Source organism: Myxocyprinus asiaticus, chromosome 7 (assembly GCF_019703515.2).
Source record: "Myxocyprinus asiaticus isolate MX2 ecotype Aquarium Trade chromosome 7, UBuf_Myxa_2, whole genome shotgun sequence".
Classification (NCBI taxonomy): Eukaryota; Metazoa; Chordata; class Actinopteri; order Cypriniformes; family Catostomidae; genus Myxocyprinus; species Myxocyprinus asiaticus.
The window spans coordinates 45,806,486-45,827,505 of record NC_059350.1 but is presented as its reverse complement, the minus strand read 5'-3'; the positions used below and the strand labels follow the sequence as shown (position 1 = coordinate 45,827,505).

Below are 21,020 nucleotides of genomic sequence, written 5' to 3'. Positions count from 1 at the left end.
TGATTTTCCCCAGTCTCACTAGCTGCTGCTGTCTATCTGTCAGAAAGACGACAGATTATGGTTGGCACGGAGAGCTGGGTCAGTTTGGTTGAGAGAAGATGAGGCATGATGGTATTGAAGGCTGAACTGAAGTCCACAAATAGAATCCTTGCATAAGTCCCAGGTCTGTCGAGGTGTTGCAGGATGTAATGAAGTCCCATGTTGACAGCATCATCCACAGACCTGTTTGCTCAGTAAGCAAACTGAACAAGGTCTATCTTGGATCCAGTGATATCTTTCAGGTAGGCCAAAACCAGTCTCTCAAATGACTTCATGACCACAGACGTGAGGCAGCAGGTCATTAAGTCCTGCGATTTTGTTTTTTTTGGGGGACCATAATAATGGTGGAACATTAGAAGCAGCAGGGAACTTCACACTGCTCTAGTGATCTATTTAAGTTCTGTGTGAAGGTGGGGGCCAGTTGTTCAGCGCAGACATTCAGACAAGTAAGACACTGTCTGGGCCTGAAGCTTTCCTAGTCTTTAGTTTCCGGAAGACCCGGCACATATCCTCCTCACAGACCATAAGTGCAGATTGAGTAGCAGGACTGGGGAGGAGGGGGGTTCCAGGAGGTGTTGGTGGGTGTGTGTGTGTGTGTGTGTCTGAAGTGAAGATCAGAGCGGGAGAGGGGTGTGAGACTGGGCTTTTCAAACCTGCAGTAAAACACATTCAGTTCATCAGCCATTTGTTGATTCTCTACAGAGCAAGGGGCAGGTGTCTTATACTTGGTAATGCTTTTCAGGCTTTTCCACACAGATGCAGGATCGTTGGCTGAAAACTGTTTTTTCAACTTTTCAGAGTAGCTTCTTTTAGCCAATCTGTTTTCCTTAGTCGTGTGTTTCTGGCCTGGTTGTGCAAGATTTTATCTCCACTAATGTATGCATCCTCTTTGGCATGATGAATCTGTATGATGAGTTTTCCTTTAAACCATGGTTTATTATTATTGAATGATAAAAATGTGCACATATCCTCACAGAAACTGATATATGATGTCACAGTATCTGTGAGCTCGTGCAGGTCTGTGGCTGCAGTTTCAAAAACACTCCAATCAGTGCAGTCAAAGCAGGCTAGTAGTTTCAGCTCTGCTTCATTAGTCCATCTCTTTATTACAGTCATTACAGTTTACTACAGGCTAAGCTGATTTTAGTTTATGCTTGTAAGTCAGGAGAAGATGAACCAGAGAGTCCTAAAGCTGCACAGAGCAATATGCATCCTTTACAGTGGTGTAGCAGTGGTCCAGTATATTTCTTTCCCTGGTGGGGCATGTGATGTGTTGTTTGTATTTTGGCAGTTCACGGGTGAGGTTAGTTTTATTAAAATCTCCCAGAATAATGATAAGAGAGTCTGGGTGTTGTTGCTTCTTGTCTGTGATGTGATCTGCCAGTTGTTGCAATGCTGTGTTCACGCATGCTTGTGGCGGGATGTACACAATCACTAGAAAAAACAAGGAAAAATTCCATGGCGAGTAGAAAGGCTTACAGTTGATGAAGAGCGCTTCTAAATTAGGACATAACATCTTCTTCAATGCTGTTACATCTGTACACCAACTTTCATTCTTTCACATGTTCCACTGCCTCTCGTTTTTCCCAATGATTCGCTCTGAACAGCCAGAAGCCCAGCAGATGTAGTGCGCTGTCCGGGATGGCTTCATTTAGCCAGGTTTCCGTGAAACACAGAGAAGCAGAGTTAGAAAAGTCCTTATTTGTTTGAGTGAGCAGAAGCAGTTCGTCCGTTTTGTTGGCGAGGGAGCGGACATTTGCCAGATGAATACTTGACAACAGAGTCCTAAAACCGCGTTGACGAAGCTTCACAAGAGCGCCGGCATGCTTCCCTCGCTTGCGTCTCTTGGAGCACTTGAAGAACACCTCTGCGCCTCCAAACAATATGTCTAATTAATCGTCCGAATAATCAAACCTCGGCAAAAAATTATCAGGTATGCTCTGCCGAATATTCAGCAGTTCATCCCTGGTGAAACTGATTGGGAAAGAGTGACAAAAAACATGACAAACAAACAAAAGTAACAAGAACGCTAGAGAGCTCCACACCGAAGAAGCCATCCTCAGTGCCATCTTGTTATAAGGAATTATAAAAACAACATTATAATATAATTAAACAACATCCTCTCTCACACAATCTCCTCTCTTGATATCATTCTAGCTTGTAAAAAAAGTTACTTGTTACTTTTTTAATACTTGAGTTCAATTTAATGTGAATCATTTTTTACTTTCACTCATGTATGTTTTTGGCTAGATACTTGGACTTTTAATTGAGTCAAATTTTCACTTAGTAGCCACACTTTCAACTTAAGTATAAATTCTGAGTACACTTTACACCCCTGGTAAGTGAGAAGCATGTGGTGATGCATGTACTAATTGTGTGTGACGATAAGCATAGAGGAAATATAGTAATTTAATAAAATATAGAAATGTAATAAATATATTATTTTAAATTTGTTGAGCAGAAAACCTTTTCTATTAAGTGTTTTAGAAATTAACTTAAAAGTAATTATTAATCTGATTACTTTTAATATGAAGTAATCTGATTGACATTTTAGAGAAGTAATTAGTAACTTGTAGTGGATTACCCTTTTTAGTAACTTACACAACACTGATTGTGACATTATTTTCAGGACACATAAGTACATTTTACCCCCCAATTCTCAATACCATAATGAGTCTGGACGTTTTACTTTCACTATTCCCATTGTTTTCTCAATACCGTAACTGTCTGTATTACAGTAAAAAGAGTTGTTTTGTACAATTATTTTTAAATTAAAATTAGTGAAAATGAAAGGCAGTACCAAGGGAGTACTAATATGATGTATAATTAATATAAATATAAATAATATGTATAAATAATTCTCATTCTCATGTGCATAAAATGTGCATAACTGTCATTAAAAGAATCTTAACGGCCCTAAAAATGGGCTTCATTTTCTATACGCAAAATATAAATTCTTATTTGTTTCTTTTAATTTGAGTAAAATAGGACCAGGGAATTTTCTTGACAGGTTTTGTGATAATCACCCTAATAATTCTCAAATCTTGTTCACATTTGCACTCAATTCAAATATAGTGCCTGCTACCCTTTTAATAATTTGTAATTATTATTTCTACTCAGCAGAAAATAATTTTCTTACTGGCTAATTTTGTCTTGTTTTCCAGTAAAAAAAAAAAAAATAACCTTCTTAAAACAAGACAAATTTACTTGAGTAGCAAAACGATGCAAGATATTTTAACTGAGTAATGTTTATGCTTATAACTAGAAAAAAATATATTTGCCGATGGGGTAAAAAAGAAAAAAAAAAGAAAAAAGAAAATAATTTAAAAAATACTGTTTATTTTTCTTACCTCATTGGAATTTTTTTTATTATTATTTATTTAATTTAATTTTCATCCTTTATTATTCAAACATAAACCACACTAAATTTTGTTTGATTTCTCTGAAAACAAGACTTAATGGCCTAAAACATTTAGACATATTAGTCGTAAGAATTAAAATATACCTAGAGTATATTGCAGGACCTGTCAACCCATTAGGCAACATAGGCGAGCGCCTAGGGCGGCATCGCTTTGGGGGTGCCGATCTACCGAGCCAATAAGTATGTGTCCAATCTGTGTCGAACAAAATGCACCCTGTGTGTTCCAGTGACGTGTTGTGGTGCCCCCCATGGAACAAATGGACCGTGTACTAAATGCCATACTACCATACTACTCTTACTGTTTCTGTTATACCTGTGTTTGCCAAAAAAAAAAACTGTTAGAGTAGTATGGATAGTATGCCATTGGGAACACGGCCATAGCCTCACGAGCGCGGGGCTCGTGAATCGAAGTAATGCCTAATGCGTGAATTAATTAGTCTTTTGAGTTGGTTCTTCTCAATTAATTTGTCTAACTTGCGGGCTGAGTTGTTTGAAGCTCTTTGTCACGCAGTAAAACAGTAACGGGATGCTTTAGAAGACAGAGAACAAAAACAACGCTGAATGAAGTGAATATTTACTTACAATTCATTGAAACAAAACCTGCAGCTGCTTTCAATCATTTGCCAGTGATGAAGATCATGTGCGAGTGCAGCCTGTGAACATCTACTGCAGGTAAAGATTCTTTCTAAATAAAAGTGTATCAACACACTTACATTGCATGAAAGCACTTAAAAGTACCAAAAACAAACCAATACCATGTTTTTTGGAGTAGCCTTCCATATAAATACCATGATATAGGCCTTCAGGAGGGTTTTGCCTAAGGTGCCAAATGGGGTAGGACCGGCACTGGTATATTGCTTTAGTCGTTACCTTCACATACACACAAATTTAATTCAATTCAAGCTTGATATTCCATCCCATTTTAAATGTATACTCCCATGCTCATTGGTCCCTTGCTGAATCTTTTTAAGAAAAGCATGACGAACGACTGAATGATGTTTGTGTGACATGGTTTAAACTGAGGGGAATGGGACACAGTTGTAATTACTCGGTTCAGTGTACTTTAATGCCATTCATCAAAGACCCAGGGCTATATCATACTGTGTATCCATATTCCGGCAGACACTATTATTTAGAAGCACACCCGCTTTAACAAGCATGCAAGCATATACAAAAACAGCTCTGAGACTGAATATAAACAAATGCATGCCATCCTTTGGAGGGCAGTATTTCACACAGTGTAGCTGCCGTGTTTCTGAAAATAGACACACAACACACACATATACAGGCGATGGAGAAAGTTTAATGTGTCCGGATATTTTAGCCTAGTTTTCACAAATCTAACATCCTCATTTTTTAGAATGAGTAATGGGGTGAAAGTGGTGCTCTTCAAGGAAAGAGAAAGAGAGAGAGAAGGGTAGTTTGTCCTATTAAAGTGGACAGAGCACCCTTTGAAGGGTATACACATTAAAGGAGCTGCTACCCTTCGGCTGTCATGGTAACCTGGATAAATGATGAAAAGGGTTCCATTATCTTGCTTTATTGTAGTCTGGAGTGGTTGAGTTTTAACATGAAATTAGCATATTCAATATTGCACATAATGAGATGATTTAAATAAATTATTTTGAAAGAATTTATTTTGTGGGATATAGGAATGATTGCTCTATTTTTAGTTAATTTATGTTTAGATTAGTGCACCTGTCTTTGACCAAAAGCCTTTTGTATATAATTTATTATAATTGTTTTGTAAATCCCATTTAAAAAGAGTACTGTGGCCATATCATGATGAACTTAATTTACATGGAACTCCAAGGTACTACAAAGAATACCATGGAATTTTCATGGTACCATATCCAAAAAGCTATGTTAAGGTGCCAATATACTTCAAGAAAAATTTAAAGATGAACAGGTGTGATGTCCCTGTCAAACTAAATCTGGCCAGAACGAAGGTGTTTGTGAGTTTGTTGTGGTGGTTCGAAGTGGCTTGCCAGTATGAACTTTGAGGAAAACTTCGTACTGGCTGTTAAACACCATCTTACAGCCATTGGTCAACTTAATTGGTCGGTGTGACCCGGTGCTCCACCTACTTTGATGGCAACATTTATTTTTGGTTCATTTCTTTACTCAGTCGAGATCAGTCAACATGAACAGACCGGCATTTAGAGTTGCTGGACTGTTGTAAACTTACCTGCATCTTTAGATATCTTTGTATATATATTTTCCAAGACCATGACATGTGATTTTTAGATTAGTCTACAAAAGGAGCAAAATCTATTTAAATACTCTTAAATTCCCATTCATCTTTTTGTTTGATAAGCTGCTTCATTCATGTCTTTGTCTGCAACCATTCACACTTACAAATTATCTAATGCATACTATTTTAAATCATCATTTACATGGATTCTTTTTATAAAATTCAACAAAAAATACAATAAGAGATGGTAACCGATGCATACTGTATGGCCACATATAGCGTATTAGCTTTAACATTTAGCACCATGAATGCAAAATATAAACATGAAAAATGACAAATTGTCTACTGGATACTACTTTAAATCATCATTTATCTGGATTCTTTTTACAAAATTCATAAAAAAATATAAGATATGGTAACCGATGCATACTGTATGGCCACATATATCGTGTTAGCATTAGCATTTAGCACCATGAATGCAAAATATAAACATGAAAAATTACAAATGATTTACTGTATATTACTTGAAATCATCATTTACATGGATTCTTTTTTTTTTTTAAATTAATCAAAAAAATACAATAAGAGATGATAAATGGTGCATATGGCATCATATACCATGTTAACATTAGCATTTAGCACAATGAATGCATAATGTAAACATGACAAATTACACATTATCTACTGCATATTATTTTAAATAATCATTTACGTGGATTCTTTTAAAAAACATTATCAAGAAATACAATAAGAGATGGTAAACGGTGCATATGACCACATAAAGTGTGTTAGCATTAGCATTTAGCACCATGATTGCAGTATGTAAACATGACAAATTACAAATTATCTACTGCATACTACTTTAAATCATCATTTATGTGAATTCATTTGACAAAATTAATCAATAAATACAATGAGATGGTAAATGGTGCATCTGGCCACATATAGTGTGTAAGCGTTAGCATTTAGCACGGTGAATGCAGAATGTAAACTTAACAAATTACAAATTATCTACTGCATACTACTTTAAATAATCATTTATGTGGATTCATTTTACAAAAGTAATCAATAAATACAATTAGAGATGGTAAACGGTGCATATGGCCACATATAGCATGTTAGCATTTGCATTGAGCACTATGAATGCAGAATGTAAACATGACAAATTACAAATGATCTACTGCATACTACTTTAAATCATCATCGAGTTGTTAAAACAGCATCTTTTTCTGATCTCATGTGGATTCTATTCATAGAATGAGGCATGTAGTAATTGAGAACACATTTTTATGTCATATTGGTTAATGTTTTACATGTACAATGTACATGTTGTCAGGACAGTGTGCATCTCCTATTTAAATGCACTTCTAAACACCTTCCCCAGCAGCATGGCTGGTGTCCAAACGTATAGTATATAAACAGTATACTTTTGCTTAGCTATTTCGACCTTCTTATTAGCTCTGAGTGAAGAATGAAGAAGAACTTTTAAATACTATGGTACTTTGTTTTAAGTGTAAATTTCACATTTGCACTGGCCATTACATGTGTGATTTTTTTTATTTTGTGATTGTCTTATGTTGGACTCCTGGGTTGTAAAAATATGTGATTTTAAAAAGAAATGAGTATGGTGTCCTTAAATAAGCGCACACTTATATGAGCCAATATTTTAGCAGGAAAAACTGACTGTAGGGTTTGTAAGGAGAGACCTATATATATCAGAGGGCATAATACAAATGTGTGAACATCACTGGCATAATGTCTAAACATATATACTGCACCTGCCAAGACTGCTAATGTTCAGACATTGTCATTCCCTCTCTGATGTATGCCAGAAATAGCCTGCATGTTGTCTAGGTGAAGGATAATGGGGATGATGACAAACAATCCTTAAAATAAATTGAAAATAATAACACACACAAAAATATGCTTTCACACACGCCCACTGCATTAGATGGAAACTAATATTATTCAAAACCTTAGTTATATTGTATAATGATGTCAAAAACATTTAATAAAATGCTTTCTATTTCTGCTTGGATAAAAGCTTTCAATTACAGCTGTATTTTTAGCAGCTCAGCAGCATTTTAAAGTACAAAAGCAGCACAAAGCATGAAGGCAGAACATTTTCAAACACGCATACAGATTATGTGTGTTCCAGACTGTGTGCAAAAGAAAGAGCGTGTGTGTGTGTGTGTGTGTGTGTGTGTAGAGAGAGCGAGAGAGAGAGAGAGAGAGAGAGAGGCACAGATACAGTATATTGCTGCAGAAATGCATGGAGATTCAGCTCAGTGGTTAGTGTGATGAGTAAGGCAGTCTATAAAACTGTAGTACGTCAATGAAGCTGCATATTACACAGAAGGCAAATATTATCCAATCCATACCTTTTGTGTTACATTTTAGCATCAATCAGCCCATTAAGAAGACCATCTAATGTACCCAATTTAAATATTTTCTTTATTGTTTATTATTAATTTTCTGTTAAATATGAAAACCATTCTGCTCAGCTCAAAATGGAAGAAAGTATAGAACTTTTCATAAATAATGGGTAGAGGGTACTGCATAATGGGTAGTTGACATATTCTGTCCATAGAGCTTTTTTTAATCAACACCAAGAGTTTAAGTTAAAATGGATATGAATGTATAAGGCAAAGTGTATTTCTTTGGTCCTGTAACTGATCAACGATTTTTTTTTTCACCAATTTAAATCACTACCCTTTACTCATTCATTTTAAATGGTCTTGTGGTGTGACAAATTAATTTTTAAAAGTATTTTTTTGATATTCCATGTAGTTTCTTAGTATAAGGTCTTAAAAGCTGCATGTATGAAATAAAAAAAAAATAATGAAAGAATTAAATTATTTAAGAATTAAAAACTAAAGGCTGTTAGTAAATAGTTTTAGATAGAGTATAGCATGTCCAAAAGTATTGCATGTATTTCACTCATATAACAAATAACATACTTGAAGTAATGTGTACAGCATTTTCCTTAGGGGGGAATCTAAGATTACACCATTGTAGTTTTTTTGCTTCTCATCTGGACTGATGACAGAAAGGTCAAGGTTTGCCCCCTCCGGCAGGTGTGAATCATAAACTGGAAAAGGAATATGATCTTCCACCTTTGTCCTCTTGAGAAATACAGGTTGACCCAGTGGGTCAGATTGCTACAGCTTATGTTGTTTCAAATAAAACATGTTTGCTGGATATCAAGTAATCAGAGGAGTACATTGATTCTTTTTGCATTGATGGAAAATACCTTTTGGGACATGTTTATACCATATTGTAAAAAAAATCACATTATGTAGTTTTTTGAGCAGGTAGTCAAAATATAAGGAAAGACAGTAAGCTCTATTTTTCCCAAACAGTCTTTAGTTGTAACAATAGATTATACTCCAAAGAAATGAAGTCATTACCCTTACTTAATTGAATTTGAGAAAGTTTTTACAAGCAATTTAATTTCTTTCTCAACATTATAAGGTTCGTCAAACAAAATGTACTAATTTTTATTAAATTTTTTATGTTGGTCCAACTTAATGTATTTTATTAATCAGTAGTTTATGTCAAGTGAGCAAGTGTAAGGACAATAAAACTGTCAATTTGATAGCAACTGCCTATAGAACTCGAATCAAACATCCCTTGAATGTGAACATCCATCCTCAACCTAAGCACAAGCACCATTATTCACCACAATGGTAAACCCCCAAAACATCATCCTAACAGACACTCTTTTTAAATACCAATATAGCAGAACATTAAACATGAACTAATCTCCCCCATTCTCATATTGCACAAAAAAATGCATAAAATAACACTTAATTTCAACATTTGTTCACCCCATCATGTCCCATGTATACTACGAAATCCCCTGCCCAGTGTCATCAATGTTACAAAAAGAGTCCAAACTCAAATGGGTAAAGTAAATGTCAGTTTTACAAATTTTAGAACACAAAATCAAGTTGTGACAAAATATTCTAGAATTGTGTTGCTTTAGTTAATTTAAATTAAGTAAACTGAACAACCCGCAAAAGTCCTTTTTTTTTTTTTTTTTTTTTTGTATATGGAGTATATGTAGATGTAGATATAGAAATACATTTGAGGGTAATCAATATGTAACCAAATAATGTTGTATAATGTGTTCACATTACAGTGGTAACAATGTTGTTCTAACAGACCAGTATGGTCAATACTGACAAAATAATTTTAAATATCTAGAATATAATTCAGAAACATATTTATGTGCTAGGAACAATAAAATAATCTCCAACGTAAATTTGAATTTTACAATCTGCAAGGTAAACTTTAATTTGTAGGTGGATTTCACTGGATTACGCCTAAACTGCAAACAAAAATTACAAGATAGTCCTTTAAAAACACAAGAAATGCTTAAGTAAACAACAACAAAAACACTGTATTAATTCAATTATAATAACAAGAATCACTGGAGCTTCTTTTTTGTTGTTCGCATACATATTCTTATGCAGAAATATCTGATGACCGCATATGTAGTCAGGACTATAAGTGATATAGCAGAAAGCAGGAACAGTATGACGTCAACAGAGTGATAAGAGTACCAGGGCATTTTGTACGACTCTGTGCGAAGGTGAGGGGCTCCTTTGTGCCTCATAACAAACTCAATCCAGAAGATGGCATTGTCCAGAGGCTTCACTGGAACGTCCTTGTGAAGACTTGAGAGCCTCTGCATGTTCTCACGATAAGAGGGCTCATAGAGGACCTCTTTAACAGTTTTAAGGAAGGAGTCCTTATCCACTGTGCCAAAGTTTACAGTCTTTGCAACACCCTTTACTCTCATTTTTGAAAGATTATCTGGCTGATCAAAGATCAACCCAAATCCAACAATTGGTACCCCATGGAAGATGGCTTCTTGAACTCCATTCGTTCCACCATGTGCCACAAAAGCTCTGGTCTTGGGATGACCCAGAAGATCATTCTGAGGTATCCAGTCCATCATTAAGGTGTTATTCCCTAGTGCAGATGGTCTTTTTCCTTTGTACCTCCAGATGATCTTCTGTGGAAGTTCTGCAAAAGCTTCAGCAATTGCCTCAGCAACGTCATGAGGAAGCTGACCAATGAGAGTGCCCAGAGACATGACAATGACACCATGTTCACCAGAGCTCTGCACAAAGTCCTCTAGGTCTTGTGGAAGAGGCTTTGTTGGCTTGCACTGAAAACCCCCCATGTAGACAATGTTTGGCATAGTGGGTCGTGGAAATTCAAAAATAAAGTCAACCCTGTGGAGCCACAAATCAGCACTCTGAAGTAAGGCAAAGTAGGATACTCCTGGCCCAATGAAACGCTCACAAAGTGCATTATAAGTTGGAGCGATCATCAGAGCAACCTGTGCTTTAGTTATGATGTACATCACAACATTCTTTACTCTTTCAAAGAAGCTCATGCGGTCTGGTAACTCTAGAATTGGCAAAGGAACATAAGAAAGTGGTGAAGGAGCTATTGCAAAATGAGCTTCACTGAACAGTGTCCAACGGACATTGTAGACCATGGGCAGTTTCAGATAATGACCCAATATAATACCTCCAAATATGGTTGGATCTGTAAGCATCAAATCATATTTGGCCTCTTTTAATGACTGCATTAGCTGCTGGTCTTCGAACATACTGATTAACATCTCATTTCTTGTTTCAATCATCTTTAAACTACTTTCCCATATCTCTATCTCAAGCTTAAGACGAGCCCAGGTGGAACCGTCCCTCAAAATTTCCATAAGTCTGGATATGAACGTCTCAAGGAATTCTTCACCAAATCCTCCTGCAGTCTTGAGATTGATTGATGTGTAGTGAGGTGAGAATTCTTTGATGTACCAGCTGTCTGGCATCCGGATGACTGTAATATTGTGACCTTTGGCATGAAGTGTTTCAATCAAGATTTTCATATGGACCCAGTGGCTGCCATCCATAGGAAAGACAAGAACTTTACCACTCTTAACAGCTGGGACAGTTGTCACCAGGAGGATTATCAAAATTGGACCACACACCTGCATAACCTGTCTACTCATAATACCTGTTGCAAAGCAAGAGAACAATAACATCTGTTGAGTATTTGACTCATCTACAGCACTAATAGCACCTCCTTTTTTAGTAACAGCTACATTTTAGCTGTACCACAGCAAATAGGTGCGTTATCTCCAACAATTATTGATCATAGCTTTGAATGTACAATAAGACTGGTCAGTATTGGTGAATTGTAAATACTTGAGCAATTTTACCATTTGACACAAGACTTAGAATTTGTTGGCCCTCAAGCAAATTATGTTCCTTCTTTACAAAACTCTAAAAAACACAAAATCTGTGGGTTTGTAGAGTATAGTGGGATAGAAGGACAGCTCAACTATTTTGAGTATCATCTGTTAAAATATTGAGAAATAATCAAGAATATACACTGGAGTATTTTGGATTACTTTTGGAATCAAGTCCAACTGTCCAAGACATTACAAACACTGTGCTTAATGTTGTAGTTTATTTCAGCCTTTTCGTGCAATATAAAAAAAAAAAAACTAAAAAAAAATTACATTACTTGATCTGGAATGTGATTTCTTCTCATCTCGGAGCAGGATCAAATGACTGAATTGATAATCATTTTGCATAAACCTTTTGACATGCAAATTATAGGCTACAAAGCACTGTAAACATGCATCACAATACACCTTATCATCATTCATTAATCACAAGTCTGGTTTGAGATCACTCTTCGAATAATAAAATGTTGTATAATAAAAGGTCTACTAAAATTAAGGGTTATACATCCTTTTGACCAGTACCCTGTTATATATGTACTGTATGTACAACACGTATATATACAGTATATTCTTACCCATTAATATGCAGCATACAAAATCATTACCAGGTCAGCTTTTGTTGAGTGTAGCAAAAGTCAGAAAACTCCAAGAACAGATAACTTCCCCTGTGGCCTCACTTTGAATACTGATTTACACTGTAGCTTGTGAGTGAAGGTTCATTCTACAGTCTTTATATGGTCAAGGGGCATTTACCTTCATATAACTAGTTAATGAGCAACCATTCATCTCGACAAATATGGTACAAATTAGAATCCTCATAACTCTTTAGGTGTTGGGCCAATAACTATGACATAAAAGTATTTTTACTTTGCTTGGGAATAAATATTACAGAACAGAACTGTGATACCCTTTCACTATGATATCAAATTTATACCCAAGTGGCAAGTTTTTATTAGATTATTAATTTGCATCTCAATGTGTTAATATTTAATTTTGGTGGTTATAACAAAACACATTCCATGATGTTTTGATAATAAGTGATGACATCAGTTCTCAATTTTTGTGAGGATAAAACTAAATGGATTTTGTTAGACCTTATGCAGCAAATACTCTAGATCTTAGATCTCGAGTATGTAGCCCAGCAACAATGACTTTTGCCATTTGGATTTTATAACTACAGACGCCAATGACGGAATTTGAGCGAATTATTGTATTCATAAACAAAAAAGTAATGAAAATGACTCATACTAATGTAGTCTCAGCCGGCATGCACAAGGTAGGTTCACAGTCCATTCATTTCGATTAAGTAGTTCAATCCAAGTATGTTATGCAAACTTTTAGGTCTGTCAAAATATGAACAGAAACACTAATAAAAACAGAAAAAATGTATATAGGGGAATGGTGGAATAATAGCAAATAATTATAAATAATTATAATAATAATAAACCACATATGAGTTTAAAAGCCTTTATTACAAATAAAGAAGCCATGATAGGGCTACCATCAGAATCATGTTGAGAAATATCATTCTAGCTTATTTTTTGTTTTTCTCATACATATCCTGCAGCACAAACATCTGAAAACTGAGTATATTATCAGGACTATGAGTAACATGGCAGAAAGCAGGAACAGTATGACATCAACAGAGTGATAAGAATACCAGGGCATTTTGTACGACTCTGTTCGAAGGTGAGCTGCACCTTTGTGCCTCAAAACAAACTCTATCCAGAAGATGGCATTGTCCAGAGGCTTCACTGGAACATCCTTGTGAAGGCTTGCAAGTGTCTGCATGTTCTCTTGATAAGAGGGCTCATAGAGGACCTCTTTAACAGTTTTAAGGAAGGAGTCCTTATCCACTGTGGCAAAGTCTACAGTCTTTGCAACGCCCTTTACTCTCATTTTTGAAAGATTATCAGGCTGATCAAAGAGCAGTCCAAATCCAATGATTGGTACCCCATGGAAGATGGCTTCTTGAACTCCATTCGTTCCACCATGTGCCACAAAAGCTCTGGTCTTGGGATGACCCAGAAGATCATTTTGAGGTATCCAGTCCATCACTAAGGTGTTGTTCCCTAGTGCAGATGGTCTTTTTCCTTTGTACCTCCAGATGATCTTCTGTGGAAGTTCTGCAAAAGCTTCAGCAATTGCCTCAGCCACATCATCAGGAAGCTGACCAATGAGAGTGCCCAGAGACATGACAATGACACCATGTTCACCAGAGCTTTGCACAAAGTCCTCTAGGTCTTGTGGAAGAGGCTTTGTTGGCTTGCACTGAAAACCCCCCATGTAGACAATGTTTGGCATAGTGGGTCGAGGAAATTCAAAAATGAAGTCAACCCTGTGGAGCCACAAATCAGCACCCTGAAGTAAGGTAAAGTAGGAAACTCCTGGCCCAATGAAACGCTCGCAAAGTGCGTTATAAGTTGGAGCGATCATCAGAGCAACCTGTGTTTCAACTATGCCGTACATCACAACATTCTTTACTCTTTCAAAGAAGCTCATTCGGTCTGGTAACTCCAGCATTGGTGAAGGAACATAAGAAAGTGGTGAAGGAGCTATTGCAAAATGACCCTCACTGTACACTGTCCAACGGACATTGTAGACAATGGGCAGTTTCAGATAATGACCCAGTATAATACCTCCAAACATGGCTGGATCTGTAAGAATCAAATCATATTTGGCATCTTTTAAGGACTGCATAAGCTGCAGGTTTTCAAACATCTTGACTATCAACTCATTTTCTCCTTTAAGCATCTCTAAAAAACATTGCCACAGCTCCATCTCTAGTTTCAGACGAGCCCAAATGGAGCCTTCCCTCTGAATTTCCAAAAGTCTGGATGCAAAGACCTTAAAGAATTCTTCATCAAACCCCCCTGGAGACTTCAGAGTGATTGATGTGTAGCAAGATGAGAATTCTTTGATGTACCAGCTGTTTATCATGCGGATGACTGTAATATTGTGACCTTTGGCGTGAAGTGCCTCAACCAAAATGTTCATGTTGACCCAGTGACTGCCATCCACAGGAAATACAAGAATGTTTCCACTCTGAACAACTGGGATATTCATCACCAGAAGGGTTAACAAGATTGGACCAAGCATCTGAAAACCCTGCCTGTTCATAGTACATGATGGAAAGCAAGAGAAAAAAGAATGATTACTGACAAACTTTTTCAAATCAGATCTTCATCACTAAAAGCACCAAATATTTTTTTTTTTTTTTTTTGTCACAGCAACATTTTATCTGTACAAAAGAGAAGAGATTAGCAGAAATAATAAATTGGTAAACCGTATAAAGTTTGTTCAGTTGCTTTTAGCATTGAGCCTGAAATTTGTGGACAAACATTTTACATAATAATTATTTATAATTTTGGACATTGTGAACTTACTCTATTGATCATAAGGAATGTGATTGCTTCCAAATCTGTAGTTTCTATGATTAAATTACTGAATTGATTTTCATTTTGTATAAATCCTTTGGTATGCAGATAATATACAGCAATTAATATAAATATTTATTACAATGCACACTCAAATCATTTAACAATCAGAAGCCTAGTAAGAGACAAAAAAAAAAAAAAACACATTTACTGAATGCTAATCAAGCATATAAAGTAACATGAAGGGTTATCTATTCTCTGTAAAACAAACAACAAAAAACAAACAAAATTATATTCTTACCCGTGAATATGTAACATGTAATATCATTACCAGGTTAACTTCTGTTAGATGTGTAGCGTACTGTAAGTCACAGAACTACAAGCACAGATTACTCTCTATTGGCTTTGCGATTTAGTCATAAAAATCATGCTGGCACATGTGAGTGAAGGTTCATTCAACAATCTTTAAAGGGGCAAGGGGCATTTACTTTCAGAGATCTAGTTAATGAGCTACTATTCAACATTACAGTTATGCTACACAATTAGAATCCTCTCAAACCTTTGGGTGTTGTGCACGGCATAAACATATCAAATCAAATTATCCAAAAATTTATTTCTACACTTAAAAATAAGGAAAACATTTCTATCAAAAGCCAGGAAAATGTAATACAGAAAATAATTCCAAACACCATTTCAATAGAAAATGTTAATAAGTTACAGTCAGTTAAGCTGTACGAGAGGTTGCTTGCATAGTTTTCATTACTTTATTGTTTAAATTATGCAATAAATTATCTTACTGCTCAGGGTGTTTCCCTGCCTTCAGCTAAAGGTGGCAGGGGTGGGCTTCAGCACCCACCGCAACCCTATATAGGACAAGCATGCAGCTATAGAAAATGGATGGACGGCTGGAATAAATTCAAATTCTCTAGTTTGAAAGCGGAGTTATGAAAATCCTGATGCTGAAATGTAATATAGTAATGTTGCAAAATCCAAGATACTCTGCCAGCTAAATCATGTTTGTATGTTTTACTTAGTGTTGATAGCATTAACATTAGTACTTTACTAAGCTTGATGTGCAATGATTTGCATTTGATGTGGTATGAAAATCTCAGTGCAGTAAAAGAATTAAAAAAATGTATTGCTTGCTATTGCTAAACTGAACTGCAATTCATGATAGATCACAAGAATATGTAATGTCCTAATATATCACAAGAATATATATTTTAAATGGATGGAATTTGCTTGAGCCTTTGTTTTACAAGGTATATACTTTAAAAAAAAAAAAAAAAAAAAATGTGTCCTTAAGCATTTCTCATAAAAGGGAATTTTGTGCTTGTTACATACAGCTGCTAAGTGCTTATGAATGTTAACTTTGATTATTTATGCACCCATCATGCAGGGAATCTGTAATACACCAGAGCACAAAAACACAGCTGGTCCTCTGGAATGATTGTAACTTTTTATGTTGTCAAAGTATGTGATGAGCCACATTTATTGTCAATTCAACAATCATTAAATTTATTAAAGGAATATTACAGGTTCAACACAAGTTAATCTCAATCAGCAGAATTGGTGGCATTATGTTGATTCCCTGAAAAAAAAAATATTTCGACATGTCGCTTCTTTCTTAAAAAAACAAGCAAACATCGAGGTTACAGTGAGGCACTTACAATGGAAGAGATGAGATGAGCTAAGAAATAGTTTATCTCCAACTATTTATTTGTCAGAGCTTTTAATGAAAGAATGGTGAATATTGGTAAATTGCTTGTGCAACTGCTTATAACACTGCGTCTGAAATGTAACCATTTGAAATATCTCACATAGAATTTGTTGGAACTAATGTAAATTGTTACTGCTTCACAAAACTCAGCCACAAATGTGTTGAGTACAGTGACATAGGAAAACAGGTCAACTATTTTAAGGATCGACTGTTACAACTGGTGAAGGGGAATCAGGAAAATGCAATGGAGAATCTGGAGCATTTTTAGCTTAATTTTAGGATAAAGCCCAATCCTCTAAGATATGTCAAGACACATAATGGCTTGTGCTCAAAGCAATTAAGCTTTGTTGTGCAATATTTTCCAGAAATTATATTTTCTTTACATTTCATCTGAGTTTTTAGACACTGTGAAATCCTGTCGATATGCAAATGAAACACAGCACTTTAAATATATATGTATATGTTCTTGTCATGACAACAGTATTTACAGGAAAAAATAAGTTCCCTATCTGTCACTCACTCTACGTTGTGTCGATGTAGTGACACTAGGGGTCACTCTTGGGAGCCCGAGACACCTCTGGTCTTTGATAAATGTCCAATGAAAATTGGCGAGTGGTATTTGCACACCACTCCCCCGGACATACGGGTATAAAAGGAGCTGGTATGCAACCACTCATTCAGATTTTCTCTTCGGAGCCGAACGGTCGATGTTCACTGAGCTGACTGTTCATTCACCTCTGCTGGATCTGACGGCACATTTCAGTGGCGTCTCCCTCCTCAGCACTGGTGCACTGCAGAGAACGCCCCTGGGTGCTTCGGCAGAAATAAGAGAGTATATTTTTCTAAAGGAGTATATTTCTCTAAAAGAGCGGCACACACGGAACGTCTTTTTAAAGATGCCTTTCCGTTTGTGTGTTATTCCTGGTTGCAGTCGTTATCTCTCAACTTCTGACGGTCAAAACCACTGTCTTTCAAGTCTGGGCGCGACCCACGCGGAGACAGCGTTCGTGGATGGATCATGTACTCATTGCGAGAACATGACCATGGCAACGTTGCGGTCGTGGCTTGCTTTCGTAAGAAGGCACCTTTTCGTGGGAGGCACCTTTTACTGCCCGGTCCCGATCTTTCAGCTCCCCCGCCCTCACTACCCTCGATGGGGCGGCCAGGGGCTATTCGGCGATTCCCCCGGTGGATAAGGCACTCGCGGTGCACCTATGCCCGCAGAGCGCCGCCACCTGGCGTGGGCGCCCAAAGCTCCCATCCAAGGCCTGTAGGTTTACGTCGTCCCTGGTGGCCAAAGCCTACAGTGAAAAAAAAAAATTCCTGTTGCACTTTATTCTGTTTTGAATACTATTATGATGCTAGTTAAACTTTTAATATAGCACTTTTCATACCACTGTCTCCTTAAGATGATTTGCTTATGTTTTCCTCTTTTGTAAGTCGCTTTGGATAAAAGCGTCTGCCAAATGAATAAATGTAAATGTAAATGTACAGTGCCGCTGGACAATCTGCCTCCGCCATGCACGCCATGGCTCTCCTGCAAGTCCACCAATCCAAGGTGCTAAAGGAACTGCACGAGGGAAGTTCCGCCCCAGATTTGATGCAGGAGCTGCGCTCGGCGACCGACCTCGCTCTCCGGGTGACGAAGGTCGGGCAATGTCCACCTTGGTGGTCCAGGAGCGCCAGCTTTGGCTCAACCTGGTCGAGATGGGTGAGGCCGACAAGGCACAGTTCCTTGCTGCCCCCATTTCCCAGGTTGGCCTATTCAGTGACACTGTTGAGGACTTTGCCCAGCAGTTCTCGATGGTGAAGCAGCAGACGGAGACTATTTGGCACATCCTGCCCCGGCGTGGCTCAAGATCCCGCACCCCACCTGCTCGTCGTCAAGGGCATCCCCCTGCGGTGACTGCACTGGCACCTGTGGAGCCCACCGCAGGAAGCAGATGCCACCCGTCTCACGGCCGGCTGCCAAGAACCCATGAAAGGCTTCGAAGCACCCCTGAGACGGGCGACTCAGGGACGACGAAACCCACTGCCTTGGAGCTGGTAAGAAGACCACTCCATCCCCCGGTGGAGGGCCGGGAGGAGAATCTTTTGTTGCCTTTTCATTTAATTCCGCCGCATGCCCAAGTGGCTGTGGTACCCAACAGTTCAGCAAAAGAGCGGTTTCCTCTTCCCTGGGTCACATACCCAGTGTGCACGGCCGTCATCACGACCATCGTCCACCATTCCATTTTGGCAGGTTTGGCGCTCCAGCGGCGGTCTCCCCACCCTTGCGCGCCCAGCTGTGGCACAAACACACCCACACCGGGTTGGCTCTGACGGACTGTGGGGACAATGCTCCTCCTCCCCCCTCCTCGACCAATGTTATGGTGGGTATCAGGACCCAGGTAAGTGCTGCGATGTCCCTGGATTCAGCACGGCCACGGGGCTCGAGCCCCCGCGATGTGGCACCTCAGGCTCCGCCCCGCCATGAGGCCCCACCCACTGGTATGTCCGACGTGATTATCCCCTTGGTCCCCCTCACCTGGCGTTTGGACGTGTGGCTTGCACTTTCCAATCCGTCGCGATGGCTGACCCGGACCGTCCGACTACGTGATTCAGTTCGCCAGGCGCCCGCCTAGGTTCAGCGGCATCCACTTCACCTCGGTGAGGGGCGAGAGCACCGCTACCTTGCATGCGGAGATCGCGACCCTTCTGCGCAAGGGCGCGATAGAGCCTGTCCCTCCAGCCGAGATGAAGAAAGGGTTTTACAGCCCTTACTTCATCGTACCGAAGAAAGGCGGTGTGTTGCCAATCTTGGACCAGCGAGTTCTGAACTGGGCCTTGCACAGACTCCCGTTCAAGATGCTGACGCAAAAACGCATTTTAGCGAGCATCTGGCATCAAGATTGGTTCACGGCGGTAGACCTGAAGGATGCGTGTTTCCACGTCTTGGTTTTACCTTGACACAGACCCTTCCTGCGGTTTGCTTTCGAGGGTCGGGCGTACCAGTACAAGGTCCTCCCCTTCGGCCTGTCCTTGTCCCCTCGCGTCTTCACGAAGGTCGCAGAGGCAGCCGCATACTCAACTACTTCGACGACTGGCTGATCCTAGCTCACTCTCGAGAGTTACTGTGCGCACACAGGGACCTGGTGCTCAGGCACCTCAGCCGTCTAGGGCTTCAGGTCAACAGGGAAAAGAGCAAGCTCTCCCCGGTTCAGAGCATCTCTTTTCTCGGCTTGGAGTCCACTCGCCAATTCCCACTGGCCTTTTTTCAAAAAGCAGAGGTGGTCGGGGCTCCCAAGAGTGATCCCTAGTGTCACTACATCAACACAACGTCTCGTTCCCTCCATCAGGGAACGGAGGTTACAAAAGTAACCATGACGTTTACCCACTCTTGACATCATAGTAATTAAGATCCTGACAGTTAAACTGAACTATAGTAGTTTCAATGATATTTCCACCTCACAGGGCAAAGTAAAATTTCAAACTGACTGTTTTTTAATACTTGATAGGTTCGGCAAGGACTGCCAACAAGTGGGTCATCCACAGCATAGGTAGCACAGCACATCTCACCGAATAGTTTGAAACCTGAAATATATGTTACATAATTATTTATGTAATTCATATTGGTTGAAGCCTGTATAAATGTGTGCTTTCATTAATTTTGTATTTCATGTAAATCTTGTTTCTGTCCTTTCTCTTCCTAATATCTTAAAATAATGAGGTATCACTCATTTCTGGTTATGTGATACTATCACCTTATAAGCTTGAAATTCAGCTGGCATCCTTAGCTATCAATTAAAATGGTGTGATCTGCAGTAACCTTCTGTTGATTAAGATTCTGCTGGTGTGTGGATGCTTCCAAGCAGCGGAAAGTTGGATGGGGGCGGATGGTTGATGCTTCATTTGTGTATTTCACAGATCTGATGCTTCTGCATATGCTATTTACCAGAACACTGTCTCATCATGAAGTGTTATTTTTTGTCCCAGTCACATAAATGTTAATGTAGATGCAT

At 38.4% G+C, this 21,020-nt stretch overlaps 2 protein-coding genes and 1 long non-coding RNA gene across 3 annotated transcripts in view; 1 reads left to right on the top strand and 2 right to left on the bottom strand.

Moving 5' to 3' along the window:
* Positions 1 to 21,020, top strand: part of LOC127444465 (uncharacterized) — a 120,575-nt gene that overhangs the window by 66,114 nt on the left and 33,441 nt on the right. The gene's annotated exons all lie outside the window — the stretch shown is intronic.
* LOC127444456 (UDP-glucuronosyltransferase 2C1-like) lies at positions 7,685 to 13,324 on the bottom strand. The gene is made up of 2 exons (XM_051703845.1): positions 12,498 to 13,324; positions 7,685 to 11,687 (listed from the first exon to the last, which is right to left on the bottom strand). Exons 1-2 carry the CDS (start codon positions 12,499 to 12,501, stop codon positions 10,087 to 10,089), a joined length of 1,605 nt encoding a protein of 534 aa, XP_051559805.1. The 5' UTR covers positions 12,502 to 13,324; the 3' UTR covers positions 7,685 to 10,086.
* Positions 13,376 to 15,726, bottom strand: LOC127444455 (UDP-glucuronosyltransferase 2A2-like). Its single transcript, XM_051703844.1, has 2 exons — positions 15,601 to 15,726; positions 13,376 to 15,034 (listed from the first exon to the last, which is right to left on the bottom strand). The coding sequence occupies exons 1-2, from the start codon at positions 15,615 to 15,617 to the stop codon at positions 13,447 to 13,449; spliced, it is 1,605 nt and encodes a 534-aa protein (XP_051559804.1). The 5' UTR covers positions 15,618 to 15,726; the 3' UTR covers positions 13,376 to 13,446.